Source organism: Eschrichtius robustus, chromosome 7, assembly GCF_028021215.1.
Source record: "Eschrichtius robustus isolate mEscRob2 chromosome 7, mEscRob2.pri, whole genome shotgun sequence".
Taxonomy (NCBI): domain Eukaryota; kingdom Metazoa; phylum Chordata; class Mammalia; order Artiodactyla; family Eschrichtiidae; genus Eschrichtius; species Eschrichtius robustus.
Genome location: NC_090830.1, coordinates 14,631,156 through 14,658,333, shown reverse-complemented (window position 1 = coordinate 14,658,333; position 27,178 = coordinate 14,631,156). Strand labels below are relative to the sequence as shown.

At 50.6% G+C, this 27,178-nt stretch overlaps 1 protein-coding gene and 1 pseudogene across 2 annotated transcripts in view; one reads left to right on the top strand and one right to left on the bottom strand.

The window, feature by feature from the left end:
* Positions 1 to 9,720: 9,720 nt before the first annotated feature.
* LOC137767599 (actin-related protein 2/3 complex subunit 1A pseudogene) lies at positions 9,721 to 10,847 on the bottom strand (annotated as a pseudogene).
* A 3,775-nt stretch (positions 10,848 to 14,622) lies between these two features.
* GALNT2 (polypeptide N-acetylgalactosaminyltransferase 2) overlaps positions 14,623 to 27,178 on the top strand; it is a 177,692-nt gene continuing 165,136 nt past the window's right edge. The window contains exon 1 of one of the 2 annotated variants that reach the window (XM_068547635.1): positions 14,623 to 14,849. In XM_068547635.1, coding sequence (XP_068403736.1) covers positions 14,724 to 14,849 — 126 coding nt within the window. In that variant the 5' untranslated portion in view covers positions 14,623 to 14,723. The remainder of the gene's footprint in view (positions 14,850 to 27,178) is intronic. The other variant, XM_068547634.1, reaches the window with a different exon arrangement.

Below are 27,178 nucleotides of genomic sequence, written 5' to 3'. Positions count from 1 at the left end.
GCCACGTGCTCAACTCGCTGCAACCTTTGACCCGGCTCTGACCTCCTCCCCTTCACTCCCGTTTTGTTCCAGAAACACCGGCCTCCCCTGTTCACCCCGCAGGCCAGACAAGCTCCCGTGGTGAGCTTCCAGCTTCCTGCCTGGAAGGCCCTCCCCGGGGCTTGTTGGCTAATTTCTCACCTCCCTCCAGTCTAGGCGCGGCGAGGCCCGCCGAGTCACCCCTTCACGCTGCAGCCTGACCACCCCCCGTGCCCTCCCGCGCTCTGCTTGCCCTTCCGTCCACCCCACTTCTACCTTCCAGCGCAGTGTTCGCTAAGCGTCTTACTCGTTCCGTGTCATCTCCCGGTCAGTGTCATGGCTCATCTCGTGGTTGTGCTGGAACGTAAACCCCAGAGGGAACCCGGGCCGCTTGGTGCTCTGATGTTACCCAAGTTCCCGGGACAGCGCCCGGCGCCGGGCATGCACCTCATAATACTGGTTGAACAAGTAAGCAGAGCTCCTCACTCAGGCCGCCCACCACTGTCTTCCCACCCTGCAGAAACACCCTCCCCCGTGGGGACCAGCCCCCGCTTCTCCACTGCCTGCCCTTGACACTCCTGCCTGGGAGCCCACCCAAGGTCGGACCCACCGCAGCCGACCCTGACAGGCGCGTAACCACAGGACATCCTGAAGTCACCTATTAATCTTTCTGAAAACGCCGAGCTGCTTTTAGTCTGTCACTCCGCCCCCCACGCCCATTGGATCAAGTTCAGACTACAAGGCCTGCGGGCCAGCCTCTACCTGCGGAGGTCCTCCATCCAGGGGCCGCCCGGAGTGCAGCTGTCCCCACACCTCCGTCGCCGCTGCCTCTCTGCCTGTCACCTGTCCCACTTTTTGCGTCCCCCATCCCATTCTCCTCCTCCCAGAATGCTCAGACTTTGGGCTAAATTATACTCATCCTTCAAAGCCCAACTCAAACTCTCCTTCACGACCCTTCCCGGGCACTCCCGTCCACACTCACCTGTCCTTTTTCTGAATTCTCATAACCTCAATTGAGGGCGGCTTCTGATTTAAAGCCAGATCAATGCAGCGGCCGATTAAGGACAGCAAACCTTTTCTCGTTTGGAAACCCAAAAAAGGCTTTGATAGAAACCTGGCTTGCTCTCTGTCACATACACTGCATTTAAAATTTTCTGTTGACCTCTTAATCGTCCACACCCACTTTATTTATTGCCTTCCTAGCTATTCCTTGTGTCTGCGCTCTGTCTTTCAAACAAGGCAATAAGTTCCTCAAGGGTAAAGGCTGTTTTATAGAGCAATACCTTGATTAGAAATTCCTCAGGAACAAAGTTCATTTATTCAAAGTCGACTATGTTCAAAAATAAAAACAAAACCTCTTCGGGACTTCCCTGGTGGCTCAGTGGTTAAGAATCTGCCTGCCAATGCAGGGAACATGGATTGGAGCCCTGGTCCAGGAGGATCCCACATGCCGTGGAGCAACGGAGCCCGTGCGCCACAACTACTGAGCCTGTGCTCTAGAGCCCACGAGCCACAACTACTGAGCCTGCGAGCCACAACTACTGAGCCTGCGCTCTAGAGCCCACGAGCCACAACTACTGAACCCGCATGCCACAACTACTGAAGCCCACACTCCTAGAGCCCATGCTCCACAACAAGAGAAGCCACCACAACGAGAAGCCCACGCACCGCAACGAAGAGTAGCCCCCGCTCGCCGCAACTAGGGAAAGCCCGTGCGTAGCAACGAAGACCCAACGCAGCCAAAAATAAATAAATAGATTTATTTTTAAAAAACCAAAAAAATGAAAAACCTCTCATAAGTCATTCTAAGCAGAGCTGCCTGCTTACAGCTGCATGTCAGAGATACTTCAGTGCTCTTTCTGCTTGTCTCTACCCGTCCTGGAGTCAGCAGGGCCTGCTGAGGGGGTGTGGGAGTCTGGGAGGTTCACCCTGGACGCCTGGAGCCTCTCCGTTCTCATCTGCAGCCTTAGCAGCGCCCTCTTCAGGCCTCTCGGGCTGATCTCTGGGACCCACCTCCACCCCGCCAGCCCACAGCCCAGTCTGGAGCAGAGGGACCTGGGGGGCTGCCCTTTCTGTTTGGTGATGAATTGAAACCCATTTCCTCTGCCTTGTACACACTACACTAAAAGGTATGAGATTTTTCTGAAGGCAGAGATTTTTCTCTGTGTTCTTCATCCATGTTCCCAGTAATCTAAAATAGAGCTTGGCAAAAAGTGCATAGTCAAAAAAGTCTTTGCAGAATGGGTGACTCAGCTCAGTGGGAGTTTATACTTTGAACCCTTTACCCCCCATTACTCAATGAAATGCTCAGGAATTATCTTCATGGGGGAGAAATGTTCTCCCTTCCTGTACCTTTTTAAGCAAAAATACCCCCAGAAGTGACCCCTAGGCCTGTTCACCTGATCCCGTAGCTGGCCTGACCGGGCCGGAGGTGAACTGATTCCCAGACACTGCCTCACGGCCGCCTGCCCTGCTCGCTGCCCGGTCCTAGGAGCAGGACCAGCTGTGGCCGCGTCCCCACCACCAGCTGAATCACCAGCCTGCAGGCTCGTTAGGCCTCTCCCTCCAGCCCTCTTCTCTCCAGGACTCCCCCGTCCCTCACCCCTACAGAAGTCAAACCTTTCTTCTGCTCCTTCATCCTTAACATTGACCCAGCTCTGCCCTCATCTCCTTCCTGGGACCTCTAGACACACCACGGCACGTGTCCAGCGCCTTTGGCCTCACTTGGGATCTGATTCGAGAATTAGTTTAGTATAACCTCTCTTTTCTGACATTCTGGAACATCCTGGATTATTTCTCTTCCCGGTTAAGAAGTTTCTAAAAAGACATTCTTCCCGGGGATGAAACATCTTTGCTAACAGAGGTATGGATAATTTAGGTACTTTTTGTGAACCTCCGAAGGAATTAGATCCAGAGCAAAAAAATTCTGTGGAGCTGAGCTTAATCCTTAGCAGCTCGAGAACAGGAACCCTATGGTGTACATTTTTGGTTCCCTTTCACTCTTTAGAGAAGTTCTAAACCCAGCACAGACCTGTGATAAACAAGCGTTGAGTAACTGATTGACTGACAACCGGATGTTTCTGTCTGGCTACAACGTCTGAGTTTTTTTTTTTGTTTGTTTTTTTAGGAAAAATTGTGATTATTTTCACTGCAATTATTCTTCAGATTTCCCTTATTTTTTCTTTATTCTTTTTTTCTCCCGATTTTTCAGTTTGAACATTTTTAAATAAACAACGTTGAAAGAATAGGATAGTAACCCCATTATGCTCTCCACCTGGATTCAACAATGAACATGTTTCCATATTTGTTTTCTCTCTATATATTTATAACTCTATCTATAAATACGTCTTTGCTGGGTCATTTGAAAGTAAGTTGCATAAATGAATTTATTTAAAAAAAAGAAAGAAAGGTGCAGACATCATGACACTTCACCCCTTAAGTACTTCAGCCTGCATCTGCTAAGAATTAGAACATTTGTCTGCATAACTACAACGGCATTATCAGAGCTAACAGGTAATAACCATTTCAAAATATAATCTAATATCCCTTCATTTATTCTTCAATTGGAGATGTTTGCCTTTTGATTACACAATGACTTTGTTTTCCAAAATTGAATTCTACTCACTGTTCCCTACATATTCACCGGATTTCACAGGGGTGGGAAAGACCTATAGTTCATTGCAGTCTCTGGTTCTGGGATGAGAAAGGGTTAGTCAAGCCCAAAGGATGGGTTGTTTCTGGAACAGGCCATGTCCATCCTCAAGTACAAGCAGGAGAAGCGTTGTTTTGGGCCACTGAGGGCTGCCTGGACCCCACGCGGCTGTTGCAGGCTCTGAGCCCTACAGCTGTAAGTGTATGACCTCGCTCTGTCTTCCATCTGTTACGAGGGTCCTTTACCTACTTGCCTTGCAGAACTTAAGCACCGTAAACGAGCCAGCTCCCCTCTTGCCAATTCTGACTTGGTAGGTGTGGGGTGGGAATCTCAAGACATCTTATTTTTACAAAGCTCTCCAGGATTAGAAATCTGGCGGGGGGAGAGGGGGGATGGAAAACCCCCATGACACGGTCTGCCCACACAACACTTCTCTCTACATCTTACGTGTGTGTGTTTGTGGGTTCTGTAAGATGATTCCCATTATCTTCGGATGTGAGTGGTGTATAAACTATAAATAAATGAGAGACTTTCCCAGCACACCATGCACACATTCCAGTCTTGGGACTCTGCAGCTGAAGCAGGAAGGGGGCGTTGCTGTGAGCTTAGAGTGAAGGACCTGGGTCTGCACTTGGCCCTGCTAGGTTGTAGTTGCATGGTCGATTTGGAAAACTTACCTGAATTCTCAGGTGGTCCTCCAAGATGAGCAGAGTAATACCTCATGAGGATTCAGTGAGATGTGCCTGGGAAAGCACTTTATAAAAGATGCAGTAGGAGTCCGGTCGAGTTGGAGGTCTATTCACCCAGACCCCAGGTCTATGCAGGGGACCGCTAGGACCAGTGTGCCAGGGGTTCAGGTACCCCAGGAACCTAGAGCCCTGCTGGGAAGAAGCCCATCGTAAAGGAGGGCAGCAACCGTGGGCTGGAGGGGAGGAGGGGGAAGAGCGCTTCTGAGCTTAGGGGAGCATAGCTGCTGGCCATCAGAAGGTTCTCCCCCAAGCCCCCGGCCAGGATGTGCAATACAAGAGTGTACAACTCATCATCTCTGTGGGGTGTGGACAGGGCGAGGCCCGCGGTGCTTCCTCGGCAGCTCTCGGGCTCACTCTAGCCACGGGCAGCCCGCCCTGCGCCCGCTCTGGCAGAGGTGACACTGCGGGGAGCGCTGGTGGCACCGCCGCCCCCGGGATGGGTTTTCTGGGAGCCCTGGGTGAGAGGATTCACATGGGCGGGAGGCGGGCGAGAAGAACACCCTGGGCTGACAACAGGGCTGTCTTGGCGATGTTCTCCTTGTCCCAGGCACTCAGTGGGGAAAGAGCCATCTGGAATGAAAGGGGCCATTGTGCTGACTCCCCAGCTCCAGTCTGGACCAGGAGAGGCTGGGGTGACCCCCGGCAGAACGATCCAGAATGGAGAGCAGGGATGAGGCGTGTAGCCTCCCCATGGCTTGACGTTCCCCTAACGTGGGACGAGGAGGCCGTGTGGACGCTTCCGGGATGCTCTGTTCCCAGAGGGTGGGTTGTGATGGCTGGTGAGGACGGGAAGTGGTGACGGGGGCGGCGGTGCTGCAGGGGTTCCGGACGGAGGCTGACGAGCGGGGCTGAGTTTCACTGACTCTTTACAGAGACTGAAAAGGGAAGCAGTGATTCCTCACCCTATCTGATTATGATACTGAAGCTTAACTTGCATACAGCAAGTGCATCTGTCATAGGTGTCCAGTCCATTGGACTTTTTCACAAACTCAGCACATCCGGTAACCAGCGCCCAGACCCAGACCCAAAAGGTCCTCAATTTCCCCAAACACTCTCCTGCTCGCTGAGCTGGCTTGGGCAGGTAACACAACAGCGCTGGGCCGCATGATAAAACTGGAATAATAATAGTGTTTACTTCATCAGGCTGTTGTGAAGATTAATAATAATCACGGAAAGTAGTACACAAACAGCACTTGGAACAACACCTGGCGTGTAGTAAGCACGTCGTTAATGTTTACATTTTCAGGGCAATTGAATTCTTTAACCTAAATGACATTGATGAATTATTTCTCAGTCTCAATTCAAGTCAGGAAATTTCTGGGAAGATTATAGCAGAAGGTCAGTGTATGTATCCACTGGGTATGGGAGGGACAGCAGTCCTCGACTCGCCGTGGATGGGACTGTTGTACTTCAAAGTGTCCCCTCGCTTTAAAGCCAGCTCATGGTAGGACCCAGGCAGCACTCTTTAGTATCTTCTTTTTACAAGAGCCTCTGTATACACACACTTCAAATTTTGCGGGGGAAAGAGTTCTGATTATCCAATTTCAGTGTATAATATTTTAGTCCTATTTAAGCAGTTATAATTTTGTTTTTCTTTTCTCTCCTAATTTCTCTCCTTATTTTCCTCCTATTAAAATATTTTAGAAAAAGGAAAATTGAACAATCAGATTACAAAAAAGGTTCTTGTTGCGTAAAGACACAATATACCAGCAAATTGTACAGGGCTCCTGACATCTCTACCAATAGCAACTGGGACGATGAACGGCTGCAGAAGTGCCTCTGCCGCACTGATGTGTTGCTCCGAGCAGGCACTGTTCCTGCTGTACCATACACTCAAGAAAAATGCCTGAGGGCTTCCAGCAGAGAAAGATGACCCGGAAGAATGACAGCCACAGAGCCGCCCAGGCTGAGCAAAGGACAAGGCAGCACTTAAGGAGCGTTTGCACTCGGCCCATCACCGAGAAAAACACAGGACCTGTGCACAAGCAGGTGTGTGTGGAGGTGTGTCGGGAAGGTAAACAGGTAAAAGAAACGGAAAGGAGAGTTCTATGTGTGCGAGCTGCCTAGGGAACCAAGACGCAGTGAAGTTTAGAGGCCTGAGTTGGGTAGCTTTACCCAAATGATTTCAGGGTTCTGCATCTTTCCTAATTTGTAAAATGCAACGAATCATCAGGCCCAACCACACTGTCAGTTAAATCACTTTTTAAAGAAAATAAATCAGACTTGCAGGAAATTTGCCAAAACAATTCCTATACGTTCTTTGCCCAGACTTATCGCCTTTAAAAATTTTGCCATAGCTGTTTTATTATCCTCTGTCTATATTTTTCCTGAGGGTGGCTTGTGTTTATCATGTCACTTTAACCTTTGATACTTCAGTTCCTATTTCCTAAGAACAAGAGTCTCCTATGTAATCCTGTTACAGCTATCACAACCAGAATACGTAACCCTCTACGTAAGCTGGCACGTGCTATAGCATTGAGCTATGCTATCACCTATTCTGCATCTCTCATCCACTTTTGTAAATTGTCCTCGTCATGTTTTCAGCCACTTGTAGGGGATCACGTACTCATGTAGTTATCCCGTCTCCTTAGGTCCACTAGTCTGGACCAGATCCTCACCCTTTCCTTGTCTTGCATCAGTGACATTTCTGAAGAACACAAGCCAATTATTTTACAGACTGTTCTTCAATTTTGGGGTTTTTTTTAGTATTTATTCGCTATGAGATTCAAGTTATGTATCCTTGGCCAGAATACCAAAATGGTGTGTTGTGTCCTTCTCAGGGTATCTCTGCAGACACAGGATGTCCACCTGACCCTCATGAGTGAGTCGTTTGATCACCTGGCCAGGGTGCTGCCCAGTCTCTCCACTGTACAGTTACTGGTTTCCCTCTGTAACTGATAAGTATTCTGATGAAAGACGTTTGCAGACCTTGTAAATATCCTCCCTCTCATCAAACTCCCCTGTTCCTCCCCTGCAACCCCTGTCTCACACGCACACACACACACACACACACACACACACACACACACTTTAGAATCTATTGATGAGTCTTCTCCAATCATTACTATGATGGTTGCAAAACAGTGATTTTCATCTTCACCTTCCCTTCACCTTTATCAGTTGGCATTCTACTGAAAGAAAGAGCCCTCCCATCTCCTCCATTTATTTATCTATTAATTATCAGCATGTACTCATAGATTTCTATTTTATTCAATATTTATTGTGACACATATATGTCCTAGATTTAGCCAATGGGTGCCCTTCAAGCTGGTTCCTGTGACCTTTTAAGCAGCCCCCCGCCCCGCTTTCTTTTTGGCTGCGCGCAGGCTTTCTCTAGTTGCAGCGAGCGGGGGCTACTCTTCATTGAGGTGCACGGGCTTCTCATTGCAGTGGCTTCTCTTGTTGTGGAGCATGGGCTCTAGGCACGTGGGCTTCAGTAGTTGTGGCTCGCGGGCTCTAGAGTGCAGGCTCAGTAGTTGTGGCGCACGGGCTTAGTTGCTCCGTGGCGTGTGGGATCTTCCCGGACCAGGGCTCGAACCCGTGTCCCCTGCATTGGCAGGCAGATTCTTAACCACTGCGCCACCAGGGAAGTCCCTGAATCATTTTTAAGTGTACATTTCAGGGACATTAAGCATACTCACATAGTTCTGCACCAGAGTCTATCTCCAGAACTTTGTCATCTCCCCAAACTGGAACTCTGTACCAATTAAACAATCACTCCCCCTTCCTCCCTCCCCGCCCCTGGCAACCACCCTTCTACTTTCTGTCTCTGTGAATTTGACTCCTCTAGGTACTTCAGGTAAGTGGGCTCATAGGTTTTGTCCTTTTGTGCCTGACTTATTTCACTCAGTATCATGTTATAACTTATGTCAGAATTTCCTTTCTTTTCTTTTTTTTTTTAGACATTAAAAATTATTTAATTATAAAATTTTGAACAACAGAATCCAAACTTGTATTTAACTGAAAACATAGTTCCAGTCACAAATTATTCATGAAGAATTGATCATAAAACCTGTAAAGACAGAAAGTAGGTCTCTCATTATGTAGGGCTAGGGGCAGGAAGAGGGAGTCACTATAAATGGGTACAAGGTTTCTTTTTTGGAATGTTAGAAATGCTTAAAAACAGATTTTGGTGATGTTTGCACAATCCTGTTAAGTAATGAAAATCACTGAACCTTACACTTAAAATGAATCAATTACATCTCAATGAAGCTGTTAATAAAAAATCAGAGCATTTGAACAAAGGCAACTTGTCTTCTAAAGGGGTGTGTGGCCATTGAGCTCTTCTAATGGCATGCATTACTTTTTTTTTTAACATCTTTATTGGAGTATAATTGCTTTACAATGTTGTGTTAGTTTCTGCTGTATAACAAAGTGAATCAGCTATATGTATACATATATCCCCATATCCCCTCCCTCTTGCGTCTCCCTCCCACCCTCCCTATCCCACCCCTCTAGGTGGTCACAAAGCACCGAGCTGATATCCCTGTGCTATGCGGCTGCTTCCGACTAGCTATCTATTTTACGTTTGGTAGTGTATATACGTCCATGCCACTCCCTCACTTCGTCCCAGCTTACCCTTCCCCCTCCCCTTGTCCTCAAGTCCATTCTCTATGTCTGCGTCTGTATTCCTGTCCTGCCCCTAGGTGCATCAGAACCATTTTTTTTTTTGAATTTCCTTTCTTTTTAAAGCTGAATAATATTCCATTGTATGTCACATTTCACTCATCCATTCATTTGTTGATGGACACCGGGTTGCTTTCATGTTTTGGCTCTTGTGAATAACGATGCCATGAACATGGGAGCACATGTTCGAGTCCTTGCTCTCGCTTCCTTTAGGTATGTACCCAGAAGTGGAATTGCTGAATCATATGGTAATTCTAGGTTTAAGTTTTTAAGGGACAGCCAAAATGTTTTCCACAGCAGCTGTACCATTTTGCCTTCCCACCAGCAACACACAAGGGTTCCAATTACTCCACATCCTTTTCTATTTTTTTTTTCACACTCAGTATTTTTATTTAATTTTTTAGCAGACAATTCACATACCTCCCCCACCCCTTCCTTTAAGTTAGTGTGACAATTTTCCATAATAAACTACTTAAAGAGAAGCTTTGGTCAAGAATGGAATGAAATAGCAAAAGAAAAAAACAAAAAATAAAACCCAAATCACTGCTGCTTTTAAAAAACCGATACTTTCACCAATTATTCTCAAACAAAACACAGAACAAGGTTTGCGCCATATGTGTCTTCAGTGTCTCCTGGCGGCTGGCTGGCTCTCCTCCCCATCATGCGAAGGGCGGAGCTGCCCGGCGCAGCCTGTCCGTCCTCATGCTGGATCTGGGAGGCTTGCTCAGCTGCACATTATCCGAAGGCCCTGGATAGAAGACTCTAAGGTCTGGAAATCCCAAATGGCCATGGCTCCATCGATGCCAGTAGTGCAAAATTCGCGACAATCTTGCTCGCCCACCTCATAAATAGACACTTGAGTGATGCTGTTCTGGTGCAGTGTCTCCAGGGCCGTGTTGCGGTCCTCGGTCGTGGCCCGCTTGGCCATGTTGTGCAAACGCTCCATGGCCGACACGTTGCGCTGGATGCTCTGTTTCGGGATGTCTAGCTTGGAGACAAAGGTCAAGCAGCCGCAGTCCTTGTAGTTAAAGAGCATGGGGCAGCAGTCATAGCCAGCAGCCAGGACGCTGTTCTCCGAGATGAAGGACACACTCAGGAGGGGCAGGAACTCTGTCTTCAGAGTTGAGACCTGCACGCTTTTTGAGGCATCGGCAACGGACACGGTGCTGTCGTGGCTGACCCAGGCCGGGCGGCTCCCGCTGACGGAGAAGCTGACCCCGCGCACCCAGCCGCCGGTGCCACTGCCACCAAACTCTGACATCAGATGACCAAAAGGCATCTTGCTGCCCCAGGGCATACTGGCTGGTTTCTCATCCACTTCTTTAATGTAGGCAGAAAACACTCTGCATTTGAAATCACAGGATCCTGCTGCCAGCAAGACATTGTTGGGATGCCAATCCAAGCCGAGGACCGTGGAGCGAATGGGTTTTTTAATGTGCTTGCTTATCCACCAGTCATTTTCGGACTCAAAGTAACAAACAGAGTCATGCTCCGCTGCCCACAGCAAATTTGTTCTCTAGCGGGGACCACTTGACGAAAGTGGCTGCACAGTTAATTCTCAGAATCACCAGGGTTGGCTTCCAGACGCCATCCTTCTGACCCCAGACGTAGGCATTGCGGTCAGCCCCGCAAGTGACGATGCGGTCACTCTTGGGAGCGCAGTCGATACCTGTGATGTGTCCGTTGTGCTCCTTGAGTTCATGAGCTTTCACCCACTGGCTCCCGTTCTTCTTATAGATGTGGACTTCGTGGTTATTGGGGCTAAGGGCAATGGGTACAATCCCTGTTCCAGGCATGACAGGTGATTGGTTCTAGTAAAAATTGATGCAGGGACATTATTCTTAGTGTCTTCAAAGGACAGAAAGCTGGGAGTCGGGGCCATCCGGACGGGCTCGGAGTGTTAAATTCGCGGACCCTGGTCAGTCAACGTGAACAGGCTCCGGCGGGCTTGGGCAGGGGACCGAGGCCCACATCCTTTTCAATATTTGTTATATTCTGGTTTTTCGTTTTTGTTTTTGCTTTTTTAAAAAGAATAGCCATACTACTGGAGATATCTCACTGTAGAGTTTGTTTTGTTTTGTTTTTTGCATTAGCGATGTTGGAGGTAGGTTCCAGTTTACCCTCATGGATTTTAGTTGCTGTCATGAGGTCTACTTTATTCTTGCAGTTTCTTTGTCCTTACGCTTCCCCATGCCACATCTAGACTTTCTTCTGACTTCGGATTTACAAACTACAGTGGCTTCAGACCCGCTGCCATGCGCAATGGAGTTGAAGCTTTGGCCATAAATCGTCCTTCTTCACCTCAGATGCTCTTTAGCCTGTTCTACTTTATATGATACCAGGATCACAGCTTCTGCTCTTTTAGAGTTGGATTTTCCTTTATGACCAAATTTGAAAATCTTTTAACAGGCAAATTAAGTGCATTTGTAAATTCATATACTGATATGGTTTGGTCTCCACTCTGTCCTGTTATTTTCTGTTATAATTACTGCAGGTATTACGGTATACTTATTGTGTTTCTTTCACCCTTTGGTGTGTATTCTTTGCTATATAAAAATTTTTTTCTTTTAGGGTTTTGGAACAGGGTCTCCAATATTTTCGAATATTTATGTTTTGCTTTAGTGGTTAAGTTTTTATATTTTTACATTAATTCTTTTCTTGTTTCTTAACCCTTTAACATCTGGTCTGTCCATTTTATATGGTGTCGTTTGATTAGCAACTATTACCTATTTAACAGTCAGTTACATGATTATGTTTCCCCTTTTCTCTCTCCCTTCTCCTTCAGTTTTTTTCAGTTGCACCTGTTCTATTTGATTAGAAAGTATGTGTATATATTAGTCTTCCCATCCGTCATTTGGCGGTTTCCTCAGTTATCTCTTGTTTGGGGGAAGCTCATTCTCCAGGAAAGGCATAGGATGCTCTCTAAATTTTTGTACTCAGTTCTCATCTGTTTGTCTATAGCCTTGATCCTTAAAGGCTGGACACAAAAGTCCTTGGCTGGTACTTCCTTTCCATAGTGTCTTGTAAATACCGCTCCACTGTTGCATTGCTCTGTATGTTGCCAGCCTAAATAGTTTTATTTCTATAAGTAATTTGATCTTTTTGCCTTTAAAATCTAATAGTTTTACTAAAATACGTTTTGGAGTTGATTATTCCACTCAGTTTTCCAAGGTACATGGAAGGTACTTTCAATATAATTTAAATTTTCTCTTATTTCTGGATTATAGTTTCCCCCCTAGTTTTATTGAGATATGATTGACATATAGCACTGTGCACAGCATAATGACTTGACTAACACATATTGTGAAATGAGTATCACAATGTTTCGTTAATATTCATCATCTCATTTAGATACAAAAAAAGGAAAGAAAGAAAAAATGTTTTTTTCCCGGTGATGAGAACTCTTAGGACACACTCTGTTAACAACCTTCAAAAGTACCATACAGCAGTGGTAACTATCGTCTTCATGCTCTATGTTACATCTGGGATGACGGTGTTAATATTAATTTTGCTTCACTGTTTGGTGTTGCTACTTTAGAGACTCCAGTGACATGTATTTTGGTTCTTCTTTCCTGGCTTTCCTTTCAACCACTTATCTCTGAAAGCTTTTTACTCCTTTCTTTATCTTATTTTCAATTTCTTGAATATTTTCTTGCCATTCTTCAGTGTCCTTTTACATATTTGTATTTGATATATTCTCCCTTGGGCGTCTTGTAATTCTTTATTGTTTCTGGGATAGTTTTGTCTTTATTTTCAATTTCTATCCTGAATCTTATCAACTCCTGCTGTATTTCTTCCTAATTTTTGCCTAATATATTCTTAGGTTTTGAACTTCTGATTCTAGCTGTGTGTGTGGGGGGGGGGGGTGTGGGGGGGGGGTGTAGCCAAATATATGATACTTTGTTCAGCTTGAGAGTTTGACATAAGGTCTTACAGTTTTCCTCTGCTATGTCATTTTATTGATGGGGGGGACTTTCATCAGCTGAAATGTTATGATTCATCTTCTCATCATAAGAAATGTATTTTTTTTTCTTTTTGCAGTAGATTTATATGCAGCTATTTTGATGTTTTAGTGCCACTAGACATTTTGACACAGGGTTCATAGTTCAAGAATGTCCTCTTCTCACTGTATACTGAAGTGCAGTTTTTAATAGATAACCACACTGAGGGAGGGATTGGTTGTCTTCTATTTCTGCGGATCTATAATTCTCTTTTTTTACTTCCTTCTTTTCCTTCACCACAAGACCTCCAAAGGGCATTGTCCTTTCTCTATTTATCTGACTTTTCCCAGAAGCAAGGCTTCTTCAAGGCTGCCACCTCCTGTCCCATTCTCTTTCAAACCTCTTGGCTTTTCCAGTCAAGTACCCAACCTGTGTTCAGTATTTAGTTCTTGGTGTTGGACTTTCTCTTCATAGAAGGATTTAAGCCTGGGTTTCACTTAAGTCCTTGGCAACGGTGGAGGGAGCTCTGTTGGAATTTGAGGTATTTTCTTTCTTCTCCTTAAGAAGTAATTTGAAGTTCAGTTCATGGCATTCGCTCTCCTAGTAGAGCTGAAGGCTTGTTTGTTTGTGTTTGTGTTTTATTGAGGATGTGAGTAGAGATTCAGATGCAGGCAGCTGCCTTTATCCTCTGGACTGGTCAGCTTCTGGAATCCCTTTTAAAATATCAAGCGCTAAGTAACATTTCTTTCCTTCCTAGGAACACTGGAAACTTTGCTGTTACAAGGGCATCGTCAAGGTTACACAGATTCTGTTACAAGACAGATCTGTCTTCTTGCATCTTTAAAGCTGTTTCGTGTGCTGCCTCGTCTTTCTTCTTTTAATACAGCAACCAGTCACAAGGAAAAAAATTTAAAAATATATATTGCCTTCCTTCTTCCTCATTTCGTGTTTACTTAAAAACAAAAAAGAAAACCCTGCTGTTCAGCACTCCGTTCATCCCCGGAAACATGCTCCCTTGAAAAATCACCTCTCGGTTTCTACCTCCAGAACGCCACCTCTGCCTAAATAAATAAATAAAATGGACACCTGGGGAACAGGGATGTTTTGCTGCAAGATTAGTAAGAAAACCGCAGCGAGCAGCAGCCAAGTCGGGTCCCGGAGGGGGATTTGCACCAAAAAGCTCAGGTCGGTGGGCCAATAAGAGCGAGCCTGCCAGGGGGCTGGGGTGGTCCCAAAGGCCGAGGACCGCGGAAGTGGCGCTCCCGGCCGGGCAGCGCGCGGCAGCGGCGACCGGGGGTCCCTGGTGCGGGCGCCCGTGTGTGTGCGCACATGTGCGCGCGCCCCGCGGGCGCCAGGCGGCCACCTGTCACTCACGGGGGTGGCGGGGCGGCGGCCGGCGGAGGCCCTCCCCGCGGGGCCGGCGCGCCGCCGCCGTGGAGACGCGGTAATCCCCTCCTCCGCCCGCGCCGGGCCCCCGCAGCCGCCGCCGATTGGTCGCCCTTTGCTCCCTGACCCCCCTCGCCACCTCCGCGGCCGCCGCTTCCTGCTGGGGCGCGGCGCGGCGCTCCCGGCCGGGGCGGAGCTCGGGCGCCGGGCGCGCACCGCCCTCGCCGCCAGCCGCGCCGGAGGAGGAGCCGCCGCGCCCTTCCCCTTCCTCCGCTCCTCCCCGGCCCGCGCCCGCCGCGGCCCCAGGCAGACTCGCGAGCAGCGGCCGCGGCCGGCGGCCGAGTCGGGAGGATGCGGCGGCGCTCGCGGATGCTGCTCTGCTTCGCCTTCCTGTGGGTGCTGGGCATCGCCTACTACATGTACTCGGGGGGCGGCTCCGCGCTGGCCGCGGGCGCGGGCGGCGGCGCCGGCAGGAAGGTGAGTGGGGCGCCAGCCCGCGGCCCGGCCCCGGAACCCCCGGCGCCCACGCGCCCCGGCCGCGCCACCGAGCCCCCATCGCTCGGACGCGCCGCGGGGCACCGAGGGGGGTTCCTGGTCCCTCCTGCCCTTCTCCGCCCGGACCTCCGCTCCGGCCACCCGCCCCGGGCCTCCCGGCCGTGTCCCCGAGGCTGGGGGCGCCCCCGGCCCCTCTGCGCTCGCCTGGTTCGGGAGAGGGCGACCCGGCGCAGCCCCCGGGACTGGGGCCGCCGATGCCTCTTGTCGCCCCCCGCCCCGGCTCTCTGTTCCACGTAATTTAAGTTGAGTTTCGTCCGGCCGCCGGGAGCCCGGTCCCCTGCGGTGGGACGTTTGGGGGTGGGGATGTTGGGAAGCACAAAAGCGGGTGGGGGAGAGGGCGAGAGGCGGCCGCCTTTGCGACGTGTCACGTACCTGGGGAGACAGGAGTCCCAAGTTTCTTTTCAGCCCTTTGATACCAGCCGCTGCAATGCCCCCTCCCCCTTGTCGCCGCGCCGCGGGGAGGGGGCAGTTCTGGGTCTCGGCCCGGTACCTCTGGGGACGGGGGCGCCGCCAGCCCCGCGCCCGACGGAACGGACCTCCCCAGCGATGCAGGCGGAGGGCCCCCGCGCCCCTGCGCCCCGGACGAGGCCGGCCACCCACCCACACCCCGCGACCGTCCCCTCCCGGCCCCCGCGCCCGACTCGGCCGGCCCTCCCGCGCGGCCCCCGGCGCCCGCCTGTCCCAGCCCCACGCCCCCGTTCCGCGGGGTGGTCCCTCTACTGTGTGTGTTCTCGGCGGGCTCCAGGGGCCGAGGGGGTGGGCCGTGGGGACCGCGTGAGCCGCTTTGGACGGCCGGGCGCCCTAGGGAGGAAATGGAGCGCCCAGGGCGCCGGGGCCCTGCGATCCCGCTGGGAGAGCGGGGCTCTGGGCTGTGCACTTGCCGCCAGCGGTGTTTGTGGGGTTTGGTGGCAGCCAGGCTTTGAAAGCGGCCTCCACACGGTGTAACCCCTCTGCTGTGACATTTGGTGTCACCGCAAACCCAGGAAATTCTGAGTTAATGGAGGTGGACCGTGGGTTGGGCAGGGAATGGTGTCCTGGAACAAGCAAGCCAGAGAAACTGGATGAAAAGGCTTTAGCCCTAAAGTCAGACCGTAAACATCAACGCTGAGGTTCAGCTGCTTCAGAGGTTTCCTTCTTTCCTTCCTCCTTTCATTCATTCTTAGCTGAAGGTGTTAGATTGATGGTAAATTTCGTAGGCTTGCTTTATCTAGAGGGGCAGAAATGAAAAGTCTTTCCACGTGCAGAATTGGCCTAGCTTATTTCTGAGCTGACATGTGCTCTTAGCCCTGTTTTTTCCCCTATTTTAACCCAGGGAACTGTTGTTCACATGCATGAAGTCTCCGTTCATCCTTGAATGGTAAAGAGCAGTGCGCCCAGAGCGGAAGCAGTGCAGCCCTTTGAAAACCGTGGTCGTGTTAAACTGGAATTATTTCAAAAGCTTTGCTTCCCAATAAACTGTGCCTTCGCAGGTCCACGTAGCCTGGTGTGCTGGTGAGACCTGGCAGAGCTTCCTGCCTTTCATGTGAAAGAAAACTGAATACATAAGCCATACTTAGTGTTGCCTTTCCTTGGTCTGCCGCTTTCATTAGCACATGTGATTGGAAACAGCAACAGGGTGGCATTAGCATCTGGAGAGGTTGGCTTCTCCCTGGTGAGCTTCAGCTGGTGGATGGTTCTTGAGGGGTCTTCCATTTGATCCTTAGTTAAAAAAAAAAAAAAAAAAATCCGAGAACTCCTTGTGGCCTGGTGGCAGTAGGAAGGTACAGAGACCTTGTAGAAAACTGTGCGAAATGAACAATTGTACGTGGATGGGTGATTTGTCAGTTGGGGAAGAGGTGTGTACATGCAATAGCTTTTGAAACTGGAGGAGACTCGTTAACATAGCGTTGACCCTGGTATTAAAGTAACCGCCCCGAGACCGTCTCCGGAGGGGTCAGTAGAATCTGCTGTCCTGAATTTCCTAATCTAGAGTATAAAACTGCATAGTCTTTTCTTCCTCCTGAGTTGTTTCCATGGATTCAGAGACCAGAAAGTCTCTTCAAATTTAGTTCATCCTCGTGATAAAAGGAAATATATAGATTTTCTAGCTTGTAAAGTATGGACATAAAAATGATAATGTAGCCTGCGTGTAAAGGCAGAATTTAAATACTAGCTGTAGTTTTTTAGGTGTAAGCGGACTTATATTTCTTCTCTCGTTTCATACCGTTCAAGTCAAGGCTCTAATTCCATATTTAGCCAATTTCTCTTCGCCCTGATGTTTTTCACAGGGTACCAGGCTTCGGTATTAGGCTTTGGGGGATTGTTTGTCTGATGGGAGCCTGATAGAGTTTCTGCTGCTTCAGCACCCAGCCGGGGCTTGTCACTGTGTGCCCGGCCTGTTAAATTACTCCTCTCAGGATGGTGATTCTCCATTTCGCGAAACCTAGAGAGCCCACTCACCTCACACTGCAGATTTAATAAACTCAACAGGGGCAGGTGCTGCCCTACTCAGGATTCAGCGCTGAAGTTCGGGGTGTGTGGTCAGTCATTTTATGCATAATATTGTTTGAAATTATATTTTATTTACATTGGTAGAGAGCCTTCCCTCCCCCATATTTCGCTCTTTCCCCCTAGATTGATGATTTGCACTTCAAGGATGCCTTTCCTTTGAGCATCTTAAATGCTTGAAAATTTTAATCATGTTAAGTCTCCCCTGGGCCTTGGTATGTTGGCAGTGGATGGAGCCGCAGAGAGAGGAAGAGATTTCTGTCGAAATAAACCTGCCTCTGGGTGAAGTGTGGCTCTTTAGGTTGGAGGGGGAAGGGTTTTCCAGTATGTGAAGAATGGTCTCTCCTGAGAGAGAGTGTGTGACGCCCAGGACCCCTTGTCTGTGCTCCCACCCCACACCCTTGGGAGGCAGGGAGAGCATTCCCGAGGGGCACGGCCAGGGCCCGGTTATGTCCCCACCCCCTGCCCTTCCTCGATGAGTGGGTGCTGGAGGCCTTTGGGTGAGACCCGGAGGACGTCTTCTGGGAGAGCGGGCTGGGCCTCTTGGGGCGGTGGAGGGCCTCGCTTGGCTGGAGCGGGTACGCGTGGAGGATACAGTTGGAGGAGTTTGGGACTAAATCATAGAGGGCCTCGAGTGCCAAGCTGACTTGCTGGTTCTTACTTCGACTGACCACAGGGAAGCACTCGTGTTTTTTGAGCTGGGCGGTGGACACTTAAGGGGAATGGTGTGAATCCATTTATCGACATTAAGGCTAGCTTTCTGCTCCTTCCTGCTTAGTGACCTTTACTAATTTACCGAACCTCTCTGACCCTCAGTTTCCTCATCTTTATAGTGGGGATAGTTCTTGTAGCCAAAGACTAACTGCCATTAGGAGGTGTTGGCGAATAGTAGGCGCAGAATAGATGTTGTTTGGAGGGCTGGGGGGAAAGGAAGAAAGCCTAAATATCTACTTGAAAAGGTAGTGAACTACGACTCTTAACTGTCTTCTTGGTCTCTGGAATTTTTTTTTTAATCCCTCAGGCATTCCTCCCAGATTGATTTGGTTGGTTCATTTGGGCTGGCAGCATGACCCCGACTGACATCAAGGACTGCCTTTTTGGGCAGTGGCCCGGACGTCTTGCCGGCTCTTTTGTCCCCAGCCGTGGTGTCAGAGGGGGGTTCCCGTCAGTGGACAGCCAGCGGGAAAGTGGGTGCAGGACACACCTTCCTTTGGTGGTGGTGTGAACCGTGGGAGTGTTGCTGGTCATGTCCGAGTGGGGCTCCCGCGGTGAGGAGGCCGGCCTGCTCCCCACCCCCTCCAGGCTCTGGGCGCCCACTCGCCCTCCGCCCTCCGCCTTGCCCCTCCTGGCGGGAGGGGAGGTGGCTCTCATCACCCACGTGCTTTTGTGGGCATCAGCAGATCTGTGAATGTGTCTGCTGGGGGTGGCGGTTGGGAAGGGGGACCCAGGCCACACCCGGCCAGCTAGAGTCAGTTAAAAAAAATTCCAGTTGAAAGGAGAGTTTGGAGTTGAGGTCGGGAGCGCAGCATTGGGGGGAAACCACTGTAGAGCCAGAGAAGCTGACAAACGGCCCTCTGTGAGAAACTTTTCTCTAAAGAAAATAAAAGTTTCGCTCTTCTGGAGTGATGCCGTGCTGCCTCCGGGGCTCACACGTGGTGGAAGCCGGCTGTGACTGATGGCGCAGGAATGATGGGCTCTTCCCCCAGCCCTCTGGTGAGAGTGAAGAAGAGCCTGCCGCCTCCCGCCCCCGGCACCGAGTGGGCCAGCTTGCCTGGGCTGCGGCAGACCTCGGGGTGGAGTCTGGGGCACCCAGGGGGCTGTTAGTGGTGTGGGGAGGCTTCAGGCCCCCTGTGCCTCTCCCCACCCTAACTCCTGGCAAGTGGTGGGTCCCCTGTTTGGATCAGAGGAAGAGGTATTTGAGAGAAGGCCAGAAAAACAATGGAGCGGGGAGATATACACACATGTAGTTTCATGTATATAATTTCTTGTTCCTGCCATTCATGTTTCTGAGATCTTTGGGGAGAGAGAACTCACTTTGGGAAGATGTGAGTTTCAAAGCGGGCAGTGCCCCGCTGCCTAACTTCCAGCAGATCCAGCGGCTGTCGGCTTAGTGGAAGGAGGGGCGTGGTGAGGCTGCCTGGGGCGGAGACCAGGCACACACAGGAGCTGACTGCCGAGGTCTGGCCGAGATCCGGGAAGAGGCAAGGTGTTCCTGGGAGAAATCTGTGAAGTCTCCTAGCTGGCCCAGCAGAAATCATGGGGTGAGAAAAGAGCCAGACCTGGCCAAGCCCACGCCCCCTCTCGGTTCTTCCACTTTTCTCCTCATGGACCCTGTCCTGGAAGCTCTGCTTGCGTGGGTGATGCTGAGACACACAAGCCGGGCGGATGTCCCGGTGGAAACACACCCACAGGCACGCCGCACAGATGCCATAGTGAGATCCTTCCGTACGGATGTTAAATAAACGCCACTCTCTGGGGACCCCCAGCCCCCAGCTGCCCTGCTCTTCTTCCCTTGGGACCCCCGCTCCATGGTCTCAGTCCCCACTGCAGGGCCTCCTGGACCTGGCCTCCGTGCCCGTGCCACAGTGGTGCTTAGACACGCTGAGCATGGCTCCTGTAGAGGTGCTGCTCGAATCAAAGCAGGTGTTGGCCTGGTCTCACTGCCATGACCTGAAAGGTGGCCTCCCCCTTGAGGCCACCTTTGATTCTGTGTTGCCGCCGGGGACCCTCGTTCCAGTGCTGCGGTCTTGGGCCCTTGCCCCCACATTGCCCTACGGTGCGGTTTCTACGGGAGGACCTCCTGGCACTTCCACAGGCAGACCTCCCCGGTGGGATCTGGCACAGGCCGGGCCTGGCGAGGAGCCGTTCTCCATGGAGAGTTACGCTGAGCGCACTGGTGCAAGGCTCCCGTGGACACTCCTGCCCTCGCAGTAGAACTTGACCTTGCTTTCCTAATGCTGTGAGGACGCTCTGACCTTTGGCCATGTGCTTGAGCTTAAGGGTGAACCCCCAGTGTGGAGGTTCCCGTTTATCTGTCCATTCGGGAGAGCCTCCCCCATAGGCTCAAGGAGCCAACAAGTCCTTCCCTGGGGGACGCCGCCCCCCTGCGTCCCTTGCCCGAGGCGGGCGGGTCTGGGCTCCTCCTCGCATCTGCCTCCTGCGGGGCAGGCTGAGGCACTTGGCATTTCTGCATTTAGTCATGACCAGTATCGTGGGCCCGGGAAGCACGTGTCATTGTGCACGGACTGGATTTCTGAGCATGCTGGGACGAAGACGGCAGTGATTCAGCGTGGCTGGATTTGAAAAAACAAACATCACCCGGCTCGAAATGTCAACCGTGTGGAGGCTGAGAGGCCCTGAGCTAGAGTGACCGCTGCCCCCCCAAGCACCCTCGTCCCTGCCAAAACGCTGGTCATGATTTGGGCTCTGGGAATTCAGCGACTCTGTCCCCAGCCGTCCAGGCCATTCCTCCTCCAGCAGGTGCCCGCGTCCTGCTGATGGTGGCGGGACATTCCTGGAAGGCGTTCTGGAGCAGATGCGCCCGCAGTCGTCCTCTCATGGGAGGGTCCTTTCTCCATTTTTACCATGTGCTCTGTGAAAGGTCTCACGTGTTCTTGTCCTCAGGTCTCTGCCTGTCCTGAAGTCCTCAGCCGCCCCCTGGCAGGAGCAGACATGCAAACAGGCTGGGATCCCTTTCATTTGTTCTTTCAATGAGTATTATTGAGCACCTACTATGTGCCAGGCACTGCTTGGTGTTTGGGGTGCAGCAGTGAGTAGAACGGAGACAGAATCTCGGCCCCTGGGGAGCTTTCACCCTGGGCGCAGCTGGACTAAGCACCAGAGGTAGTAAATGATGATGTAGTGTGAGAAGGGGCTGAGTGTGGGCGGCAGGAGGGGTCAGGAACAGGGGAGGGGAAGGTTACAGTGAGTGCAGGGCCCATAGGCGCCGTGGGGAGGTGCGGGTTGAGCAGGTTGGAGCCGAGACCCAGAGCACGTGAGTCCCCGGCTCACGTTGCCCGGGTGCAGCCCCCGGCTTCAGGGCGTCCAGCCTGTTGGGTGCTCTCTATGTTCCTTGGTTTCCTTTGCTAAATCAATGAGCCCCTTTTCTTTCCGGGAGTCTATTGCCTCTGGTCTCCCAGTGGTGGAGTTTCCTCCATCCCGTGGCAACGTGGGGTCTTACATTCTTGCTCCGCACGGAGTCCTGGGCCAGGAGCGTTCTCATCCTGGTTAATAACGCGGAATGCACACCCCCGTTCTCTGGGTTAACGTGGAATGCACACCCTCAGGCCGCCCGCTCCCACCTGGGGCCTGGGACTGCTTTAGGTGCCGCAGGTTAATTTGCTGCTTGACTTTGTGGAGTGTGCTTGTGGAACAGTCTTGTGGGGTGATTTCTGAGCTGATCTCTGCAGGGCCGGGCTGGGCTGGCTGAGCGTCCGTACCTTGTTCACTCTCAGGCACACCGTTCAATCACGTGGCTCGTTTGTAGAGTGCTTTCCACACACATCACCATTTAATGAGAAGTCCGGCTGGTCCCCACTAGGATGGCGTCTCGGCGAGTTGCTGTGGTGATGGGACTTGTGGGTTTCTCATCTGCAGGAAACCGGAGGTCCGGGGCCTGCCCGGTCCCTGGGTTCTGGAGAGGTTGCTCTTGGCAATGGGGTCGTGGTGAAGCACTGCGATTTGTGATATTTGTGGGAAATAAAATGGACGTGTGACTTGGTTGCCCACAGCCCCTTTAGGGAGTGGGACGGTGGGAGATCACAGGTCCTCCTGGTTGTCAAGGGCAAACATCCAGCTGCTTTTCGTAGTAGCCACTGGCATTTGTGAGGGCCCATCAGATGCCTTATTGGGGTGTGGTGTGTGCCGTGCCTCCAGCGTGTTTCTGGGTGAGAAACCAGAACGTGGATGTGACTGCAGAGAAAAGGTCATTTTAAAGGCCTCAGACTCGGGAGCCCTTCGAGGTTTCTTCGTCTCCACTTCAGGGGCTGGTCCAGAAGGGGGACACTTCACACGAGTCACCCTGCGGGAGCTTAGGAGCTGATGCAAAGTAAAGGCCTGTGTTTTAGCGACGCCTGTAAATTAACACTGACTCTCGTGTGGGGGGCTGTGTGTGACCGTCCTGGATGCTGAACCGCTTGGCCCGGCCTGGCAGCCTTCAAGTCATCGCCCTGGTCATTCCTGCCTCAAGGGCTTCCCCAGTGACCGAGACCCTTAGCTCTTGCTCTGTGACTCTCAAGGCTTGTCCCCTTCCTCCTTTCCCTCCTCCCACTCCCCGCCCCCCCCCGCCACCAGTTCCTCTGTGCAGTAAGTGGTGCACCTGTTTTTCTTCCTATCTCACTTTTGATGATCACTGATGTCCCCCTGTGTCTGGAATATACCCTTTTTCGTCAAATCTAAGATGCCATTATTTGTAAAGCCATCATTTTATGTACCACTAGGAAAGGAAAAACACTGTTGAACTGTGACGCAGTGGTGTCTTATCAATGTTTTCACTTTCTACTTATTTAAAGAGCTCTTTTAGACTTCGTTAGACATTGATTTTTCCATTTATCACTCTTGTGTATAGATAAAAAGGAAAATATGCGTGAAATACATCAGGTAGCGTGTTCCTTAAAATTTTTGAGTGTCTGCTTTTTGCCTCAGAGATGTTAGTGCCTGTTTTCCGGAGACAAAGTCTTCCTTCCCCTGTGCCACCAAGCTCTTCGGTGGACACAGCATTTCCTACGAGCCCTGGGTTCTGGGCTCTCACCATCGCTTGGCATTATATAGAGTTGGCCAACTTTTGACTCTTCTGGGAATTTTGCCTAGCTCCCCAATTCACCGTCCACTTCTGTCCCACTTGATTTGCTGTCTGGGGATTACTAGTGCTTGAGTGTTGCTTCTGGCATTTTCTTCCAAGGCACCGACATGCATCCCGCAGACTCTGCTGCTGGCGTGTTTTGTGTTTGAGCTAGTGCTGGTCATGACGGTGCGTTGCGGCCCAGACCTGGCCACGGCATCAGAAGGTGTCGTGAGCTGCACTCCAACTGCATGTCAAACTGTGAAAAAAAAATGCATCTTAGAATTCATGAGTTAGGGTCTTTCTTTTTCTCGAGTGTCAGTTACTTCCCTCTGTGAGATCCCAGCTCCGGGCCCCCTGGCCTCGATAAAGGGAAATGGTAGCCTCATCAAAATGTGTACATTCGCATCTGTTCACTCCCGGTCCCCATGTAATCCGTGTAAACAGAAGGACCTCCTGGTTTTTATTTTTGAGAGATTAGCAGCTGACGAGTGTGAACCCGTTTCGAAAGGTTTTTAAGCATTTTCTAGCTACAAGTTACCCTGTTGAGTGCTGAGAGCTGCAGAAGTGAGCACCCTTTACGGAGCTCACAATCACTGGCCAAACCGACTAGAGAAAGATCTAAAAAAATAATCATTAGGGGTAAGTTGACTAGGGACTGGATAATAGATGAAATTTAAGGCATTGTTATTAATTTTATTTAGTGGCAGTAACGGCCTTATGCTTATGTTTTTGAAAATCCTTATCTTTCGTATTGGTTGGCCAAAAAGTTTGTTCAGGTTTTTCCGTAAGATGGTACGGAGAAACCCAAATGAACTTTTTGGCCAACCCAGTAGATACAAACTGCAGTATTTATGGATGACGCAGTGACGCCGAGCCTGTGGGAGAATTATGAGGGAACAAGATTGGCCGAGTGTGTTGTTGAATGACTGATGGGCACCTGGGGTTCATCGTACCATTTTATTTTTGCCTACTTAGAAAATTTTATTTAAAAAGTTTAAAAATTTTATAGATGTATGTAGCTTAAATTAGCAAAGCAGCAGAAAACTACTATTTTTTTAAAAAGCAAATTTAAGGCTTTGTAATATGGTCAGTGAAAGGTTTCTACTCCCAATTTCCAGTGTGGGTGTGTCTGTGTGTATGTGTGTGTTTGTGTGTGTGTGTGTCTGGGTGTGGGTGTGGGTGTCTGTGTGTGTGTGTGTGTGTGTGTGTGGTGGGGCTGGAGGCTTCCCCTACACAACCAGTCGGTGCTCAGACACCAGCTGAGTGTCCTGCAGTTCAAGCCAGTTCTGACACTATCCACCGGGAGATAACATCAGGTCCCACAGGTTAAGGGCTCAGTCCTACAAGACTGCCCCCCCCCCCCGCCCTCCCCCGCCCCTTCAGATGCCCTTCGCAAGCGCTGGTGGTCATCTGTACTTCTGACCAACAGGCTATCAATCAGAGGTTCCCATGAGCCCCTCCTTGGGTTCGATTGATTTGCTAGCGTGGCTCACAGAACTCAGGAAACCAGTTTATTTATTAGATTTCTGAATTGTTACAAAGGATATTCAGGGGTACAAATTAACAGTCAGATGAAGAGACACACAGCAGCTTGAGGTACCTCCTGGTGCTTGGGGTCCAGCATGGTGGCACATGGACGTGTTCTGGTTCCCCAACCTGGAAGCTCTCTGAACCCGTCCTTTTGGGTTTTTATGGAGGCTTCACTCCATAGGCATGATTAATCAAGTCATAGGCCATTGGTGATTGAGTCAACCTCCAGCCCCTCTCCTCCCAGGAAATCAGGGGGTGGGACTGAAAGCTGCACCCCTCTGTGATTGGTTCCCCTGGCAACCAGCCCCCATCCGCAGGTGCTTCCAAAAGCCACCTCATTGACATAAGCCCAGTAGTGGTGGAAAGAGGCTTGTGAATAACAAGACACCCATGTCACCTTTGTGGCTCAGAGGACAAGAGACCAAGTAGAACAAAAGATGCTCCTGTGGCTCTTACTGTTCAGGAAATTCCAAGGGTTTTGGGAGCTGTGAGCCAGAATCAGGGACAAAGACCAAATACATATATGAGGAATATATTTTGATCATCTGAATGACCAAATATATATTTCTCATAAATCAAAATATCACAGTCAGTAAAAACGTGCACCAGCCTCTATATCTTCTGTAATTTAGGAATATCCAGCGATGATTCTTTTAAAAGGATACTTCAGAGGTGGCCTAAGATCCTGAATTGTCACCTGTATCACCAGGAAAATATTCTTACATTTGATACCGTTTCCTCTCTAAGAATTACCTAAATTCTTTGGAAATTGCTACTTCTTGTGAACCTTTTGATGGTAGGGTAGCAATTTAGGTAGTTTGTGAGATTGCTTAGTTTTGACCAGACTGCTTAGTGGCCCAGAGACCCTGTCGCACAGCAGCGTTTGGTGTGGGCGTTTTATTACGTTGCCGACCCCTTCTCGTGTGACAGGCATCCGGAGGGCAGAACACACACGCCTGTACATTCGCACATCGCAGGCAGTTTGCCTGCTGTCTGTCATACGTGACCCATTCGAGCTGTGGATGGTTTGGGAAGCCACAGTGGGAGACCTTTAATAAATATATCTTATTCCTTTGTGTTTCCCCAACAGGATATTAATGTGAAAGCCTCGTATTTTACGTTGTGTTTGTAAATAAGAGGGTTTTGACAGATATACGGTGCTGCATATTTTCTGTAAGGTATAAATTCCTGGTGCTGCAAATTTATACCGGCGCTGTCGCCGAGACACCTGAAGCACTTTGGAGCTGCTGCACTCACTCTGCAGTGTCCTGTGGACCCCGGAGGTTCTCAGCTTGCCCCACCGGTCATGTGGTAGCAGGGTTGGGGCTGGAATGTGTTTTTTTAAACATCTTTATTGGAGTATAATTGCTTTACAATGCTGTGTTAGTTTCTGCTTTATAACAAAGTGAGTTAACCCGGCTGGAATGTTAACGTTCCCCAAACTGCCGAAGATTCCGGCCCTGGAGAAAGTCGGCTGCGGCCGTCCTGGTCTCAGAACTGCAGTCCTGAGTCACCATCAGCTTACAAATGGCAGGTTTCTCTCTTGCTGATGCAGAGCTGCCACTTCAGCCTGGAAGGTGCTGATTACCTGGGCCGGTGATCACTCCTTAACCTTTATATTGCAAAGTGCTGATGGCAGGAGCCAGCCCGAGCTGTTCTTGGGTGGTCTGAGCTGTGGGTCTGAGGCTGGGTGGCAGGAAAGGCCACCCAGATGGGCCGTCCAGGCCTCAGGGACGGGCCCGCGGAGGCAGATGAGGCCTCACGAGGACCTCCCTGTGCAGAGGGCAGCTGAGGCTTGTCCTCCGTGTATCCTTGGTGAGTTACAAGGCCCCAGGCCAGTCTGCATCAAGATGTGACTCTTGTTTTCAAAAGAAAAGGAATGTAGGTGAAGTATCCCATCCCTGGGGAGTGGATCCAACGTGGCATGTAAGTGTTTGTACTTAAGGTATAATTTTTAGCTTAAAGAGTTTTTCTCGGTCACCGGTGGAGAGGGTGTGGTGGCATCTTGTCCCAGAGGGATTTCCTGACTCCTGATGACCTAACGCTTCTTCCCGCTGCACCAGGGGTGTTTGAAAGTCAGGCTTTCCTGCTCCCGGGAGAGTTTGGCTGAGGTTTCTGCCGGGAGGGGGAGGCCGCCTGCGCGGTGAGTCCGATGCCCTAGGCCCCCCGGGTGCTGAGGGGCAGCTCGGCGCACCCGTGCCGGGCGTTCGGGGACCGTCCGGCGGGCTTCTGGCTCTGGCGCAGGGGTCTGCCGGGAAGAGCCCAGGGCGATGCTGCCGGGTGGGTTGGTGGCTCAGGCGATGAGGCCGGAGGGGCCCACAGGATGCGTCGCCCGGGGACCACCGCCTGGGTTTGAATTCTGGCTTCTCTAGTTGGCTCTGTAAGCTCAGGCAGGTTACTCAAGCCCTCTGCATCTCGGTTTCCTCATGTACCCATCTCCTCACATTTTTCA